Genomic DNA, 19194 nt, shown 5'->3' with positions numbered 1-19194 from the left:
AACTCCTTTAGCTGGAGGACATGCTCCCTTTGTTTGTCGACCCTTTCTTTCTCTCTCTCGGCTCTTTCTTTCTCCTTCTCAGCTGCTTCCAGCTGCTTTAACTTAATGGCATGTTCCAACCTTAATTTCTCCAACTCTAACTGAGCCGTCCCACTAGCTGGTACCTTTTCAGGGATATTTTCCAATACCTCAGCTGCAAACACATTCTTCCCAATATAATACTGAGTTATTGCCCTTCGCACCTCCCGCTTTTTCACTGACAACCTCACCTCTGCGAGGTTTAGCCCTTTCGCCAGATTTATCAAGTCCGATTTGGTGGCCGCCTCTAGCTCCTCTAGAGTTGGGTTTTCTATAAATTCATCCACGTCTATTTTTGCTGGTTTCCCATCTGGCTACCCGCGTAACCAGATCCAAGTTTGGATTTTCAAGCCCGATTCACTGGCCTCCCAATTTGGTGTCAAATCTCGAGACGAGAACCCCAATTGTTAAGTACCCCATAACTGGGTCACTTACCAGCAAAGATAGAGAGGTCCGTTGAAGTCTGATGGTACTATTTTTAACAGTATTTATTGATAAAAATACACAAAAATAATATCAATGCAAACATACAGATAATATACGTCATCAATTCTAAATCTGAAAGCGCGGGTATAATAATAATAAGAATTAGCTCTATCGTTGTCTAGGGGATAATGTATTGTCCGATGGAAATATAAAAGTCACTCAAGTTTATTCAAGCTGCAGGCTGCAGCCTTTGATTGGAGTCAAGAGAGAGAGTTTAAACTTGCCCATTCCTTTTATGATGTCAATCCTTCAAGAGTCGGAAGGGGCTGATTGCTCCTTTGTGTTAGCTAAAGCTGTTCTTCCGTGACAAATCCCACCAATTCCGAGGCAAATAGAAAAGGACGTACGTGGGCTTTTCCACCGGCTTTCGCTATTACGCTGTTACAGAAGTTCTAGCGTTTCTTCTGGCGCGTCTAAAGGGGCTGTTCCCCAGACCCTCTTTTATCCCTACTCATGGGGTCTCAGATGTCACTCAGGGTGGAATGATGTCATCCCCCAACCAGCCCACGTTGCCTGAGGGCTTCCACGATGCATAGTACTCAATACACAATTCCGTCTCCAAGAGACAATGACCTTTTCCGTGGCTTTGTATCGCTGAGGGCCAGGACATTCCAAACGTCTCTCTCTCATTTCCTGGGTCTCCTGCCCTGACTTAATAGCGATCTTGCTATTCTCAAAAAGGAGGGGGGGGGGGGGGGCACAGGCGTAACATAGGCAAGTAGTGGCACCTGGGCCTCGCGAGACAAATAAGTAGGTAACAATCAGGAAAGGGAAGGGAAAGAGGCAGATGCTAGAGAATACCCCTGTGGCTGTCCCCCTTAACAATAAGTACTCCTGTTTGAGTACTGTTGTGGGAGACGGCCTACCTGAGGGAAGCAGCAGGGTCTGGCCCTGTGGCTCAGAAGGGTAGGGAAAGGAAGAGGAAGGCAGTAGAGATAGGCCACTCTATAGTTAGGCGGTCAGACAGGCAATTTTGTGGATGCAGGTGGCAGTTTACCTCCCAGGTGCCAGGGGCTGGGATGTTTCTGATTGTGTCCAAGTTATCCTGCAGTGGGAGAGAGAACAGACAAGTTAGGAAAGCGTTTAATTGGAATAAGGGGAAATATTTGAGCTATCAGGCAGGAACTTGGAAGCATAAATTGGGAACAGACGTTCTCAGGGAAATGTACAGCAGGAATATGGCAAATGTTGAGGTGATATTTGCGTGGTGTTCTGCATAGGTATGTTCCAATGAGACAGGGAAAGAAAGGATGGTAGGGTATAGGGACTGTGGTGTACAAAGGCTTTTGAAAATCTAATCAAGAAGAAAAGCTTATGAAAGGTTCAAAAAACTGGGTAATGATAAAGATCTAGAGCTTAAGAAGGAAATTAGGAGAGCCAGAAGGGGCCATGAGAAGGCCTTGGCGCGCAGGATTAAGGAATGCCTCAAGGCGTTCTACAAATATGTGAAGAGCAAGAGGATAAGAAGTGAGAGAATAGGACCAAACAAGTGTGACAGTGGGAAAGTGTGTATGGAACCGGGGGGGGGGGGGGGGGGTGGGGGGGTGGTTAGCAGAGATACTTGATGAGTACTTTGCTTCAGTATTCACTACGGAAAAGGATCTTGGCAATTGTAGGGATGACTTGCAGCAGATTGAAAAGATTCGAGCATATAGACATTAAGAAAGAGGATGTGCTGGAGCTTTTGGAAAGCATCATGTTGGATAAGTCACTGGGACTAGATGAGATGTACCCCAGGCTACTGTGGAAGGTGAAGGAGATTGCTGAGTCTCTGGCAATGATCTTTGCATCACCTTGGCGACAGGAGAGGTTCTGGAGGATTGGAGGGTTGCAGATATTGTTCCCTTATTCAAGAAAGGCAGTAGAGATAGCCCAGGAAATTATAGACCATTGTGTCTTACCTCAGTGGTTGGTAAGTTGATGAAAAAGATCCTGAGAGGCAGGATTTATGAACATTTGGAGAGGCATTATATGATTAGGAATAGTCAGCATGGCTTTATCAAAGGCAAGTCGTGCCTTACAAACCTGAATGAATTTTCTGAGGATGTGACTAAACACATTGGTGAAGGTACAGCAGTAGATGTAGTGCAAATGAATTTCAGCAAGGTATTTGATAAGGTACCCCATGCAAGGCTTATTGAGAAAGTAAGGAGGCATGGGATCCACACTGCCACATTGCTTTGTGGATCCAGAATTGGCTTGCTGACAGAAGGCAAAGAGTGGTTCTAGACAGGTCATATTCTGCATGGACGTCAGTGACCAGTGGGATGCCTCAGGGATCTGTTCTGGCACCCTTACTGTTGGTGATTTTTATAAATAACCTGGATGAGGAAGTGGGGGGATGGGTTAGTAAATTTGCTGATGACACAAAGGTTGGAGGTGTTGCGGATAGTGTGGAGAGCTGTCAGAGGCTACAGCGGGACATTGATAGGATGCAAAACTAGGCTGAGAAACACTGTGACAGATGGAGTTCAACCCAGATAAGTGTGAGGTGATTTATTTTGGTTGGTTACATATGATGGCGGAATATAGTATTAATGGTAAGACTCTTGGTAGTGTGGAGGATCAGAGGGATCTTGGGGTCCGAGTCCACAGGACACTCAAAGCTGCTGCACAGGTTGACTGTGTGGTTAAGAAGGCATACGGTGCATTGGCCTTCATCAACTGTGGGACTGAGTTTAAGAGCCAAGAGGTAATGTTACAGCTATATAGAACCCTGGTCAGACCCCACTTGGAGTACTGTGCTCAGTTCTGGTGGTCTTACTACAGGAAGGATGTGGAAACTATAGAATAGGTGCAGAGGAGGTTTACAACAATGTTGCCTGGATTGAGGAGCATGCCTGATGAGAATAGGTTGAGTGAACTCAGCCTTTTGTCCTTGGAGCGACAGAGGATGAGAGATGACCTGATAAAGCTGTATAAGATGATGAGAGGCATTGTCATTTAGTGTGGGTAGTCAGAGGCTTTTTCCAGGGCTGAAATGCCTAACACGAGAGGGCACAGTTTTAAGGTACTATGGGTAACCTGAGGTAATTTCTAAGTAAGTACATGTTTGGCACAGCATTGTGGGCCAAAGGGCCTGTATTGTGCTGTAGGTTTTCTATATTTCTATTTTTTTTATTTTTACCAATCTGTAGGTCTTATCTGTCACCTCCTCATTCTCATATTGAGTGGTAGGTCGTGTAGCTCCAGGGGATCCTATATGTATAATAGAACTAATTATTTTCAACAGAATTCTGAGAGTACCATAAAAAACTGATTATTACATCCACTGTATTACATTTTATAATATACTGTTCAATGCATAGATAATTGTTCTGTTATTAGTAACTAGGCCTAGGAATGACAGGCCACTGAAAATTAGCTGGGTCATTAACTAATGGTGATCAAAGATATTGGCAGCCAGATGCTCAGTATACAGTCGGCCCTCCTTATCCACGAGTTCTGCTTGCACGAATTCAACCAATTGCGAAATGAGAGAACCCAGAAGTGCTCTTCCAGCACTTGTTGTTTGAGCATGTACAGACTTTTTTTCTTGTCATTATTCCCTAAACAATGCAGTATAACAACTATTTTACATAGCATTTACATTGTATTAGGTATTATAAGTAATCCAGAGATAATTTAAAGTATACGGGAGAATGTGCATAGGTTACTGTGGATTGGGATTGAAAAAAATCAGAAGTTCTCTTACTAAGTAAGTCAGAACAGGTACATCCAGTATTATTTAGCGTCAGTTAGTCAAACGTTTGTCTTATTATATAATATATTTTTTACCATTCAATGCATATAAAACGCTTAAGAACGTATGTTTCAGCACCAGGTTTTCCTGAGTTTGATCCAGTGACAGATCGCCCCCGAGCGCGCTCTCCACCGTGTCGGGTGGATGTAGAGGATCAAAAACTCAAAACCCCAAAACCCAATAATTAAACCACTGTGTTGCTTATTAATAATTGTAGCTTTCATCGGGGCAGAGCCTTCCTCACTTTATCCTTTAAAGTTGTTCCGATCGTTAACCGACATAGCCTAACGCTTTTCCAATGACCGATGGCGTTTCACCTCTTTCCGATCGCTTTATTTTCAATCGTGATCGTGATTATTTTCGTGAACAGAAACACTGCGGATTCAGAGCTCTGCCACCGGGTCCTAATGTCCACCGCACTGAGATAGGTTGAATAAGGGACTTGAGCATCCGCAAGGGACCAATCCCTCGCGGATAAAGAGGGCCGACTGTAATTTGTTGACACTCAACGATTAGCTGTGTGCTTCTTGAGACTGACTACATGGTAAGATCGGGGTTCAGTTCTGCTGCTGTCAATAAGGAATCCATATGTTCTCCCCGTGACCATGTGGGTTTCTTCTAGGTGCTTCGGTTTCCTCCCACATTCCAAAGATATCTGGTTAGGGTTAGTTAGTTGTGGGCATGCTATGTCGGCACAGAAACCTGACGACACTTGTGGGCTCCCTGTCACAATCCTCGCTGATTTGACTTGACACAAACAACATGTTTCACTGTATGTTTCGGTGTACAGTACATATGACAAAGATAATCTTTAAAAGGTCTTTAATTTTTAATTTGCAAAAACAGACCATTAATGGAAGAAGAGAGCTGTATTGTCATTGGAGGTCATTGACTAGTATCTTATGGCAGGGATAGGTGCTGGACTTGCTATTTGTTATGTACATTGACGACTAGATGTAAACACAGGAGATTCTGATTGGTACATTGGCAGATGAGACAAAAGTTGGTGGTTTTAATAATGAAGAGGGTAATCTCAATGTACAGGACAACATTGATGAATTTGTAAGAAATGAAGAACAATGGCAGATAGTATTTAATCCTGAAAATGTGATGTTTTGCTGTTTGAGAGGACTAATATAGCTAGAATATTCCTAATGAATGGTAAGACTGTCAGAAGTACTGAGGAACAGAGAGTTGTCCAAATATCTTGAAAGCAGCCATACAAGTAGGCAAAGTGGTTAAGGAGCCTATGCTAACTGGGACATAGAAAGTAAGAGCAGAGAGGTTATTGTCATCAACAAAACACTAGGAAAACCAAAGCTGGAGTAATGGCTGTCGTTCTGGTCACTTCACTAAAGTAAGAATATGATTACATTGGAAAGGGTGCAGAGAAGATACACCGGCATGTCTCCTAGGATGGAATGTTTCAGTTATGAGTAGAGTTTGAATAGATGGGTTTGCTTACCTTTGATTGGAGGACGCTAAGGAGGATCTTGACAGATATACAAAATGATGACAGGCATAGGTAGGGATGACAGTAAGAAGCTCTTCTTCTTAGCAGCTCTATGTAACCAGGGGCATAGTTTTAAGATAAAGTGTCATAGATTTAGAAGGATCTGAGAAAAAAAATTGAAATGGTGTTGGTTGTAACATGGAGTATAGTGCCGCTGGTGTTGCTGGAGGTAGGTATTCTCAGAACATTACTCTGTACTTGCTGCTTTATTTTTAACGTTTTCCTTTAGAAGCACCCAGTTAGCTTATTATTGAGCATCAATAACATGCCAATGACCAGCTATCTTTCCGTTTGTTACAACAGGTGAACAGTAAAATTCATTTCAGTGGCTCTTCACTCAGCCCTGGAACATCTGGACAGTGAAGATGCATACATCAGGATGCTCTTCACTGACTACAGCTCTGCATTCAGTAGTATCATCCCCTCAAAATTAAGCAATGATCTTCAAGTCCTAGACTTCAGTACCTCCTTGTGCACTGGATTCTCAGCTTCCTCATTTCCTTTTCAGTTCAGATTGGCAGCGATACCTCCTCCACAATTTTCCGCAGCATAGGTGCAGCACAAGGCTGTGTGCTTAGACCCCTATTCTGCTTATTTTATACTTATGATTGTGAGGCTAAGCACAGTTCCAGTGCCTTATTTAAGTTTGTCCATAACACCACTGTCGCTGGCCACATCAACGACGAGAATTGGCACATAGAAGGAAGATTAAAAATCTGTCTGAGCGGTGCCATATCAACAACCTCTTACTCAATGTCAGCAAGAACAGGGAGGCGATTATTGACTTCAGGAGAAGGAAGCTGGAGGTCCATGAGCCAGTCCTTATCGGAGAATCAGAGGTGGGGAGGGTCAGCAACTTTAAATTCATTAGTGTTATCATTTCAGTAGATCTGTCCTGGGCTTAAAAAGCAAATGCCATTATGAAGAAAGCACAGTAGTGCCTTTAGTATCATAGAAGTTTTCAATGATTTGGCATGTCATCTAAAACTTTGACAAACTTCTATAGATTATATTGTAGATAATATATTGACTTCTTGTATCGCAGGTTAGTATGGAAACACCAATGCCCAGTTCATCACGGGTGAAACCCTGCTTGGATTTCCAGCATCTGAAGATTTTGTCTTGTTTACATGTAAAGCCCTCCCCACTATAATGCACATCTACACAGAGTGCTGTTGCAGGAAAGCAGCATCCATCATCAAGGACCTCTAGTATCTAGGCCATGCTCTCTTCTTGCTGATGCCATCAGGAAGTAGATACTGGAGGCTCAGGACTCACACCACCAGGTTCAGGAGCAGTTATTATTCCTCAACCATCAAGTTCTTGAACCAAAGGGGATCACTTCAGTCAACTTCACTCACCCCGATCACTGAACTGTCCCACTTTCGAGGACTCTTCATTTCATGTTGTCAATATTTATTGCCTATCTATTTATTATTATTATTTCCTTTTTCTTCTCTTTCTTCTCATATTTACACAGTTCATTGGATATTTTTGCACAGTGGTGGTTGTCCGTCCTGTTGAGTGCAGTCTTCCATTGACTCTATTTTATTTCTTATATTTACTGTGATTGCCTGCCAGATAATGAGTCACAGGTTGTATATGGTGACATATATATACTTTGATAACAAATTTACTTTGAATTATGCTCTCAGTAGCCAGTCATTTCTAGGCTGAGTCAGTTGGGCATTGGATGTCATTCACCAGTCATTCTTAGTAACTGTCATCTCCAGCCTTCCTTTGTGAAACTTAAGTCTTACTTCCATTTTCTGAAAAATGCTGCACATGTGCCTTGTGTATGTCTGGAAGGTACCAGTGTGGATCTTCCATTGATTTGATTAGTCAGATTTCACTATCATCTATTTCACTTTAGTGTGCCCTCAGGGAGGAATCTCTTTAAATAGGTGATTGAGCAAATGTGGGTTGCATTTTCACAACCTAAATACAAAGATATGTTTGTCAGCCAAATGTTTGAAGTGGGTAAGTGACATATCCTGTGCTATATCCTGATCCTGATATATATATATATATATATATATATACCTTTGAGCACAGTGTTCTATGAGGTTTGAAAAACTATAAGAACTCTCCTAGACAATGATTCCATTTTGACATAAGCATTTATACGGCCAGTGGTTGTGATTGAGGTGTACAATATGGTCTATAAGGGGCTGTAAGGGCATATAACTAACTAAATATTGCTACCAGAGGCATTCACATCATTTTCTTTTATGGTTTCAACCTGGGCATACAGAGTGTCATTCCAAAAGTTGATGATGTTGATGCAGAACTGTAAGCTGCAGTAAGCGACAAGGATGGTAGTACCAGATCTCCAAGGTCTAGTGAAATAGGCACATGTTGTAGATGGATTTTAACAGATACCTTAAGTTCTTTTTTGAAAGTAAGTATAAGGATATGCAACAAAAACTGAATAGTGAAATTTTAAAAAGGTGCAGGAGTTGGAAGAGCTCCAGACTGGTTAAGTTGCCACCCTGATCCCAAGGTCTTGCAAAGAGTGGCAAAGGAACATTTTCAAGAGGGGAGGTGAGCAGCCAGATGTTGTTGTATATGTTTATACAAATTAGATATTAAAGAAAGGAATGAGGTCCTGCAGAGTGAATGAAGAGAGCTCGAGAAGAATTTAAAAAGCAGGACCTTCAGGGTAGTAACCTCTGGATTACTTCCAGTGGCACATGCTAGTGAGAATCTCGCCAAAGAGTGCATGGCTGAAAAACTGGTGTAGGCAGCAGGGATTCCAATTTTTAGACCATGGGGATCTCTTCTGGGCAAAGGTAGCCTGTACAAGAGAAATGGATTACACCTGAACTGGAGGGGAACCAATATCTTGGCAGCCAAATTTGCTAGTGCTACTTGGGTGGGTTTAAACTAGATTGGCAGGGGAGGGGGGATCTCAGGCATCAGAGAGGCAAAGGAGAGTCTGGAAAATGATGTAGATATCAGTCACATCAAGTTGAATAGGCATGACAGGCAGGAGGATGTCAGGGAGCAAGGAAAGTTTCCATTGGATTAAATTGCATTTATTACAGTGCAAGACAGCTAAGGTGGATGAAAGGGCTTGGATAGTTATATGGGATAGCAATATTATAGCCATTATGGAAACATGGCTAAGGGAGGGGCAGGACTGGCAACTTAGTGTTCCAGGATATGGGTGCTTCTGGCAGGATAGAGATACTGAAAAGAGAGAAAGGGAAGTTGCATTTTTGATTAAGGATGATATCATAGCTGGGGTTAGCGATGAAATTACTGAAGTATCAAGCAATGAGGTTTTATGAGTGGAGCTAAGAAATAAAAAGGGGACTATCATACTGTTGGGGTTGTACTATAAAACCCAAGATAGTCAACAGGATTTACAGGAACAAATATGCAGGGGTGTGATGCAGCTTTGTAAGTATAATAAGGTTGCCATAGTAGGGGATTTTAACTTTCCTAATATAGTGTGTTCAGTAAACATTCTTTAGACAATATATTGAGGGTCCTACCAGGGAAAGGGCAAAGTTAGACCATAGGGTGCGAAAAGTGGCTGAGGTGAATGAGGGTGACCATAATAGTAACAGTTTTGAAATGGTTATGGGAAGAGACAGAACTGGTTCACAGGTTACCTTTACAAATAGGGGCAAAACAAATTCAAAAGATATGAGATAGGAATATACAAAGCTTGATTGAAGTAGGTTGTTGAGTGTAAGAGATCCACAGGCCTGTGGGAGGCTTTTAAAGGTGAGACAGGGTCTCCCTTTTTCTGTTAGAGTGAAAGCCATGGCTGGTAGGAGTAGGTGACCCTGGGTGATGAGGGATATTGAGACCCAGGACAGGAAAAAGAAGGAGGCATGGGTCGGTTACAGGCAGCTGGAATCAAGTTCATCCTTGGAGGAGTATAAGAGATACAGATGTGTACTCAAGAGGAAGTAAGGAGAGATCTGAAAGAAGCATGAAATAAATCTGGCAGAGAAGATTAAGGAAAATCCAAAGATATTGATTTTCAGTGAGAAAGATTAACTAGAGAGAGAATATGTTCCCCTAAGACTAAAGGGGACACCTTTTCATGGAGCTGCAGGAGATAAGCAAGATCTTAATGAATATTTGTCCTCTATTATTACTGTGAAGAAAGACAATGAAGACTTCAAAACTAGGAAAGGTAAGTGGGGACATTTTGGGGGTAGTCTGCATTACAATAGAGAAGGTGCTGAATGTCTTAAAATATATGGAACTATACAAATTTCCAGGGCCTGGCCAGATTTATCCAAGAACACTGTGGGAGGCCACAGAAGAAGTTGTGGGAGCCCTGGCTGAGCTATTTGCATCATCTTTAGCTACAAGTCAGGTGATGATAGACAGGAGGGTAGTGGATGTTGTGCCTTTATTTAAGAAAGGTGGCAAAGAAAGAGCAGGAAACTATAGTTCAGTAAGTCTAACATTTATGGTAGGCAAGTTACTGGAGAGGATTCTGAGTGATAAGATATACCCGTATCTGGAAAGGCTGGGTTTGATTACAGGTAGCTAACATGGCTTTGTGTATGGGAGATCATGTCTTATGATCTTGAATGAGTTTTATTTTGACGTAGCTTTGTGAGGGTAGGGCAGTAGAGGTTGTTTTTATGGGTGTTGATAGGGTTTCACATGATAAGTTGCTCTGGAGATTTAGATAGCATAGAATCTGGAGAGAGCTGGCTAATTGGATACACAGTTGGCTTCTTGGTAGAAAATAAAAAGTTGCATCTCAGACTGGAAGTCCATAACTTACTAATGTTCCCTAGGACCATTGTTGTTTGTCATCTTTATCAACGACTTGGATAAGAATGCATAAGGCATGGTTCGTAAATTTGCAGATAGCACTACAATTGGTAGGATTGTGAACAATGAAGAAGGTTATCAAAAATTACAGGGTGATCTTAATCAGCTGAGTAACTGGGCCAAGGGATGGCAAATTAAGTTTAATTTGGCCAAGTGAAAGGTATTGCATCTTTACATGTCAAATCTACACAGGACTTGGACCGTAAATGGCAGGGACTGAGGAGTGGTATAGACCAGAGTGACCTTGGAGTACAAGTATATTGTTCAATGAAAATAAAGTCACAGGTAGACCGGGTGGTGAAGAAGGCTTTTGACTTGCTGGCCTTCATTAGTCAAGGTGTTGAGAATAAAAGTTGGGAGTTCAGGGTGCTGGTGAGTATTCTGTTCAGTTTTGGTTGCCCTGCCATTTGAAGGATTTTATTAAACTGTAAAGAGTGTAGGAAAAAATTACAACAATGCTGCCAGAACTTGAGGGACTAAGTTATAGGAAGAGGTTGGACAAAATAAAACTTTATCCCTAGCATTGTAGACTGAGAGGTGATCTTCTAGATGGGTATAAGATCATGAGGGACAGAGATAAGGTGAACGCAGTCTTTTTTCCGGAGTTGGAGTTTCAACAACTTGAAGGCATAGGTTTAAAGTGAAAAGGAAAAGTTGTAAGTGGAACTTATGGAACTTCAGTGGTCTCATTACTGGTACACCAGCTTCTTAATGTAAATATCTATTTAGCCAATCATGCGGCAGTAACTCAATGCTTAAAGCATGCAGACGTGGTCAAACGGTTTGGTCTGAACAACTGAACATCAGAATGGGGAAGAAATGTGACCTATGTGATTTAACTGTCGAATGATTGTTGGTGTCAGATGGAGTGGTTTGAGTATCTCAGAAACTGCTGATCTGCTGGGATTTTCACATATAACAGTCTCTAGAGTTTACAGAGAATGGTGCAAAAAACAACAAAACAATGAGTGGCAGATCTGTGGACAAAAAATGCCTTCTTAATGAGAGAGGTCGGGGAGAATATCCAAACAGGAAGGTAACAGTAAATCGAATAACCACATGCTGCAAGGGTGGTGTGAAAAAAGCATTTCTGAATACACAACACAACAAACCTTGAAGTGGGTGAGTTACAGTAGCAGAAAACCATGAACATACACACAGTGGCCACTTTATTAGATACAGAAGATACCTAATAAAGTGACCACTGTATGCATGTGAAATCAGCTGCCAGAGAAAGTGGTTGAAACAGATACATTGCAACTGTTAAGACAGTTGGAAAGGTTTAAAAGATCCCATAACACACTGACAAGTGGAATTAGCTTGGATGGGGCATCTTGGTCAACATGAACCAGTTGGGTCAAAAGACCTGTTTCTGTGTTGTTTTGACGTGCAACGCCAAAACATTGATGTTAGAGCAAGCTGCTTGAAAAGCACATAGAAACAAACAGCCCAGAAGCCAGTGGATTATGTTAAATATTGCAGATGCAGGAGAGCTAAATAAACACAGAAAAATCCTGCAGGTACTCAGCAGGCTAGGTAATGTATTTGAAGAGAAAAACAGTATTAATGTTTAAGCAGGTTATCTGTTATGCTCTAAGAATTTTGAAGGGCATAGATAGAGTGGTTGTTTCCTATTGTGAGGTGTCTGGGGCCTGAAGGCACAGCCTCAGAATTGAGAGACTTCCATTTAGCACAGAGATGAGGGAAAATGTCTTTAGTCAGAGAATGGTAAATCTGTGGTATCTATAATAAATCAGCCATGATGGAATGGCAGGGCAGACACCATGTGCTGAACGGTCTAATTCAGCTTCTATATCTTTCATTAGAACTGCTCTCAGCTGGCATTCTGTGTTCAGTCCTGGACACCACACTTTAGGAAAAATGTCGAGAGTTTACTACACTACAGAAGGCATTACTGAAATAGAATGGGGGATGAGGAATCTGTGTAATTTAGAGGAACTGGAGAAAATTGGATTGTCCTCCAGAAGCATTTGATGGAGTAAATAAATAAGAACTGTTGTTAGTAGTGTACAGGTCAGTAATTGGGGGTGGGAGGAATACAGAATTAAGGTAACTGGTAAAAGAATGGGACAGCGAAAGACATTTTTACCCATGTTGTGACCTGGAGTGTGTTGCAGGAAAGGATGATGAAAGCAGATTTATCGGTAACTTGCAAAAGAAAAATGGATAAATACTTAGATGAAAGAAAGCTATGGAAAAAATGCAGCTTCATTGGATCCATTAAATTGCTCCACAAAATTAATGACACAGACAAGAGAGATAAAAAAGAACATACCACAAATTCCTGTTTCCAAGCTTAGTGTTCCCAGGTTAAATTTGAATTGCCATCCCTTCCTTTAATTATTCCAAGCTGCATGCTGAGATTATGTTAAATATGTGGCATAGCCAAAGCATATACAACCCAAACAAGTCTTACCGTGATGGTACATGACTTCAAATGCAGAACATTAATGATGGTGCACCAATAATTAGGCTGGGAAGGGCACCAAACATCAAAATCTCTTTGGTAAGAAGCAAGACTCTGAAAGTAAAATATACTGTTAATATGTTGGGAAGGGAACCTTTGATGGGAACGCAGTTCTTTGACAAGAGAAGTCTGGTTTACTTGTTAGAAGGAACTCCATCAATCCTACTATATTTTTTCAGTCTTTGAGTGAATATAAAGTTCCCATTTTGACTCACTTCTGTGGTTACTTTCTTAAGCCCACACATGAGTATAGGCTGCTGACAGTAGCTCACCAGAACATCCTGTCCATGTTGACCCCAGGTGGAGCTCATCTTCAATGATCCTTCCTCTCCCAGGGATGAGGTCTTTGGAGCTTCTGCTGGTGTTTCAGTAGGTCTGGGTTTTCATGGGATGAGGTGGCTAGCCCCATCCCCAATCCTCCCCCTTTCACAGCCAGGCTTGGGACTGTCCATGGTGGAGATATTTCAGTAATTTATATTGTGACGGGAATTCAGTCCATGATGACAGAAGAGAAGAGCTCGTTTATCTCAACAGCTGGTTTCATTGCGACAGAGCACTGTCGCTTGGTGAGAACCCACTCAGTCAATGGAGACAATGGAGATGATTGTTACACACCCCAGTTGGAGTCAGGGTGACTCACAAACACCCAAGCAAATAACTGTATAACCCAAGCTAAAATGTTACAATTGAACTTGAACATCTCACTATAATCCCATGAACACATTTTAAAACAAGATCAATAAAAAGTGCTGGTCACTAGGAGTGTTGGGGCGAGGTTCCCTCCCACCCCCGGAGCATCACAATATTATTATTTTGCCTGATCGATGCCCTACAATGAGACTATTCCATTTTATAATAAACAGAATTTTATTTCCTGTTATAATTCTAGTGTATAGTTAGGCTCCTCTCAGAGACCTGGATACCACTGTAAAGGTAATAATTTACTCAGCTTCATAAGTGGCACTGAGAAAAAAATATTCTGAGAAGTGCTTTACAGAAAACGTAAGGATGTTAAAATATTTAGACATACTATGTCTCACTATTCATATAAGATTTTTGGTTAAAACAGTTTATCAAAATATTATGGGTTCCTTACCCCTGACAAATCCATATTATATTACACCTGGAATACCAGAAGAACACTTAAAAATACAGAACATTGTTTATAGGAAAAGTTATATGATAAGTACAATGGAGATTAGCAAACCAGTGTTATTTAAAATTTCCATCTCAGGGTGGAATTATTTTCTAAAACCTGTCACTTCAATATGGTGTACCAGATGCTCTGAAATATTTCTGTCCAAGCTTAGTCATAGTTGATAACTACTTTGCTTTATTTTTCTGTTTGCTAGAACTTAACCCAGACTTTTATGGATATTTACCAGCTGGCTAGCTCCAGGGTTGCTGCTCTGGAAGCAGAAGTCACTTCACATCAAAAGCACATCGGGGCTCTTAAATCAGAACTTCAGACTGCATGCCTGCGTGAAAATAATGCCTTAGTTCCAGTAAGTTTCTCTTTTCACACATAACATTTTACAGGTAGGTCGCTGGTAAATTATCAGATTTATGATGACCATTAGTCACTGTAATCTAATTGTACTTGTATCTGACAGTTATCGTGAAAAATATTATAGGAAGGTATGCTTCTATTTGTCACTTGTTATATATATGCAATTAAAGAAAAAGTAGATAAATCTTAACTCACACATATCACACCAGTGACAGTTATAGAAGTGGTTATTTTACCTAGAACAAGAAGTGTTTCATAGTATATTAAATGTTATGTTAATAAATATACCAAGTGCCTGTTTCCCAGCTGCTAAATGAGCAGCCATGCTTTGATCATGGCAGATCGAAAATACACAATGGGCTGTAATATTAAGCTCAAAAGTAGATCTTTAGTGAAATAATGCGATGGCTCTCTCATGGTCTTATGCTTCTCTGTCTTTACACAACAAATTATTTCATTTATTTGTGACCTCCGTATGTCCTGGTTCTCACATTGCAATGATCTTAAAAATGTCAGAAAGAAAACAATGTAGCTAATTTTTCAGCAGTTAATGCAATATTTTAATGTATTACTCAGTCAAAAGATCAACAATACAGCCATTGCATTGCTGACACACGTTATATTCGGATATTATGATGGCCTTTGAGTTTTATGATAGTTGCCAGATGCTCAGTCCCTGGATACACAGTGGTTTGTGTAGCTGCTTCACGGCTCAGGCAGCCTGGGTTCAATCATGACATTCAGCAGCGTCTAAGTGGAGTTTGCATGTCTTCCCAGTAACTGTGTGGGCTTCCTCTCCTTTCTCAAGACCATAAGACCTTAGACATAGGAGCAGAATTAGGACATTCTGCCCATCAAGTGCTCCACCATTCCATCATAGTTAATCTATTATCCCTCTCAAACCCATTCTCCTGCCTTCTCCTTATAACCTTTGATGTCTTGACTAATCAAGAACCTATCAGCCTCTGCCTTAAGTATACCCAATGACTTGGCCTCTACAGCTTTCTGTGGCAATGAGTTCCACTGATTCACCACAATCTGACTAAATACATTTTTCCTCATCTATACTCTAAATAGATGTCCCTCTCTTCTGAAGCTCTGCCCTCTGGTTCTGGACTCACCTGCTATAGGAAACACAGAATCAGGAATTCTTGTTCTCTTCAAATGAATGCTAATATCCATTGTCTCTCCTTTGTCTATCCTGCCTGTTATTTCCTCAAATTGCTCAGATTCTAGGATTCCAATGGATTTTTCAGGCAAGATTTCACTTGCTGAGTACAGGATGTAATGTGCCTCTAAGTATCCTGAAACTTCCCCCTTATTAATAGACTCCCAATGTCTTTCCAACCACTGAATTTAGACTAACTGGCCTATAATTTCCTTTCCTCTGCTTCTCTCCCTTCTTAAAGAGTGGAGTGACATTCGCCATTTTCCAGTCCTCTGGAACCATTACTTAATCTAGTGATTCTTCAAAGATCATTACTAATCCCTCCATAATCTCTTTCAGAACCCTGGGGTATAGTGCATCTGGTCCAGGTGACTTATCTGCTGTACCTTTAGACTTTTCAGCTCCCCAAACACCTTCTCCTTAGTAATAGCGACAACACTCACTTCTGCCCCCTGACACTCTCACATTTCTGCCTTTCTTCTAGTGTCTTCCGCAGGGAAGACTGATGCAAAATGCTTGTTAAATGAATTTGCCATTTCTTTGTCCCCCATCACTACCTCTCCAGTGTCATTTTCCAGCAGTCCAATATCCACTCTTATCTATCTTTTACTCATCTATCTGAAAAATCATTTTGTATCCTATTTTATATTATTGGCTTACTTGCCTTCATATTTGATCTCACCAGCACCAACCTGATTTTCCCAATCTACCTGCATATTGATATCCCCATGACTATCACAACACTGCCCTTTTGACATGCCTTTTCTGTCTTCCATTGTAATTTGTAGCCCACATGCTGGCTACCTTATATAACTCTCCTCAGGGTCTTTATACCTTTGCAATTTCTTAACTCTATACACAGGGGTTCTACATATTCTGATCCTATGTCATCTCTTTCAAAAGATTTGATTTTATTTTTGACCAACAGAGCTACCCCACCCCCTATGTGCTTTTGGTACAAGTGATCTAAGTGTTTCCTTAGATTTTAAACTCCTAACTATGATCTCCTTTCAGCTACGACTCAGTGATGCCCATAACAGCATACCTGCTACCTCTAACTCTGCTACAAGGTCATCTACCTTATTTCATGTACTACGTGCATTCAAATATAACACCTTCATGTCTGTATTTACCACCCGTTTCGATTCTGGTCCCCAGATACACTTTAACTCATTCCACTGACTGCAATTGCTCTATCATCTATCTGTCCTTACTCGCAGTCTCACTACACACTGTATACCAACAGCTCCATTCTCAGCCCTTTGACGCTAGTTCTCAACCCCTTGCCAAATTAGTTTAAACCCTCTCCAACAGCTCTAGCAAGCCTACCCAAGAATATTTTTCTCCCTCGGGTTCAGGTATAAGAAGGCATATGTTCCCTAGCAGAGATCACAATGATCCTGAATCTGAAACCCTATCTCCTGCATCAATTCTTCAGCCATGCATTCTTCTGCCAAATCATCCTATTCTTTCCCTCTCTGATGCATGGAACAGGCAGCAATCCAGAGATTTTTACACTGAAAATCTTGCTTTTCAGCTTTATAACTAACTCCATGTATTCTCTCATCAGGTCTCCTCCCTTTTCCTACCTATGCTGTTGTTATCAATATATGTACCATGGCTTCCAGCTGTCAACCCTCCCCTTTTGAATGCTTCAGACCCTATCCAAGATATCCCTGACCCCCTGGCATCTGGAAGGCAACATACCATCCAGGTGTCTCTTGCATGTCCACAAAATCTGCTGTCTGCTTCTCTAATTATGGAATCCCCTATCACTGCTGTATTCTTTTTCATCCCTTTCTGAGTCACAGACACAGATTCAGTGCTAGAGATCAGGTCGCTGTGGTTTTCCCCTAGTAGGTCGTCCCCCCCACCAACAATATCCAAAGCAGCATACTTACTATTGAGGGGCATGGCCATAGTGGTACACTGGCTGCCTAATCCCTTTCCTTTCCTGACAGTCACCTGGGTATCTACATCTTGAAACTTAAGGGTGACTACCTCCCTGTAGCTCTTATCCATCACCTCCTCATTTTCCCATATGAGCTGAAGGTCATCCAGATGCAGTTCCAGTTCCTTTGTGGCCTCCAAGGAGCGGTGCACTTCATGTAGTTATCAGGAAGACTGGAGGTCTCCCAAAATTATCACATTTCATATAAGGAACATAATACTAACTCTGGACCCATTCTTGGCACACTAGATATGTACTAACAGGAAAAAAACAACTTACTTAGAAACTCCACCTGTGTTTGCCCAAGCCTGCCCAATCTAACACTGTCCATTTACACAAGAGCCGCTCCCACAATGGCCGCTCTGCTTACACCTTGCTTCTTTTTAATTGGCCCCTGCCGAGTGCCTAATGGATCATTATGATTGTAACCTGCTGAAAATTCCAAAAGCACCGGAGCTCTTTTTAAACTCGCACTGCATCACCAATGAACGACCTCTCACGATGTTTGGAACCCGCCAAACGGTCCTGAAAATCTCTATTCTTCTCATATTCCAAAGCTCTGCTAGAGTAGGATGGTAGATAGGGTAATAGGAGAATTAGGTAATGGATCTGCATCTATAGGGAGAAGCACTGTCGATGTTTCGGGCCGAGACCCTTCGTCAGGGCCTGCTGCATTCCACCAGCATTTTGTGTGTGTTGCTTGAATTTCCAGCAACTGCAGATTTCTTCGTGATGGATCTGCATGTGTAGTTTAATTTTTAGCCTTCAGTTTTAGAAATAATTACAAATTATGCATTTTAGAACTTAGAAAATGATGTCGATCATTGTGCCTAATTAGCTTTAAAACTCTTTGACAAAGACAATGATTTGGTCACAATTGATATAACACCAAATTAATTTAAGTGGTTTAGTTAGGTCTCTTGTTCAATGTTGGCACTGTGGTAATTCAGGAAATTCTTTAGAGCGTGATTTAAGTTTTTATAAATAAGAGTTAGGGTTTGTTGAGAATATTCATGAAAATGTGCTTTGTGAGACATCTCCAGCATAACCTTAGTTAATGAAAATTGCTTTCCATGCTATTAGCTTATAAACTAAAAAATATTTTTATATTGTGAAAATTAATGTAAATTATCTAGCACTTTCAAAGCTACTGTGCAGTACATTGCATTATTAATTATAATATAGGTCTTGATTTAAGTGTCCTTGTTCCTTGCTGAACTACATCAATATCATGTACCTATATTTTCTGCATCTGGAAAGGTAACCTTCTGCTGAGACTGTCTGTGAGCTGAATGGTGAGGCTGTTCGGTGTCAGGGTCTAGAACAAGACCCACTACCTCTGCGAGTTTTGACCATTAAAAAATAGCCCCCAAGTTTGCTATTTGTCAAAGCTGTCATTTTTGTTTCAAATTCTTCTTAAAAATAAGGCCTTTCAACATAATTAAAACT

General features: G+C 41.1%; 1 protein-coding gene across 3 annotated transcripts in view; it reads left to right on the top strand.

The window, feature by feature from the left end:
* The window catches only part of LOC132396875 (coiled-coil domain-containing protein 171-like), a 449415-nt gene that overhangs the window by 377736 nt on the left and 52485 nt on the right, over positions 1–19194 (top strand). For 2 of the 3 annotated variants that reach the window (XM_059974899.1, XM_059974901.1), the window contains exon 24: positions 14469–14621. In XM_059974899.1, the coding sequence (XP_059830882.1) occupies positions 14469–14621 (153 nt within the window). Of the gene's footprint in view, positions 1–14468; positions 14622–19005; positions 19118–19194 lie in introns of those variants that run through there. The other variant, XM_059974900.1, reaches the window with a different exon arrangement.

This window comes from Hypanus sabinus, chromosome 7, assembly GCF_030144855.1.
Source record: "Hypanus sabinus isolate sHypSab1 chromosome 7, sHypSab1.hap1, whole genome shotgun sequence".
Classification (NCBI taxonomy): domain Eukaryota; kingdom Metazoa; phylum Chordata; class Chondrichthyes; order Myliobatiformes; family Dasyatidae; genus Hypanus; species Hypanus sabinus.
This window is presented reverse-complemented; position numbering and strand designations above follow the sequence as displayed.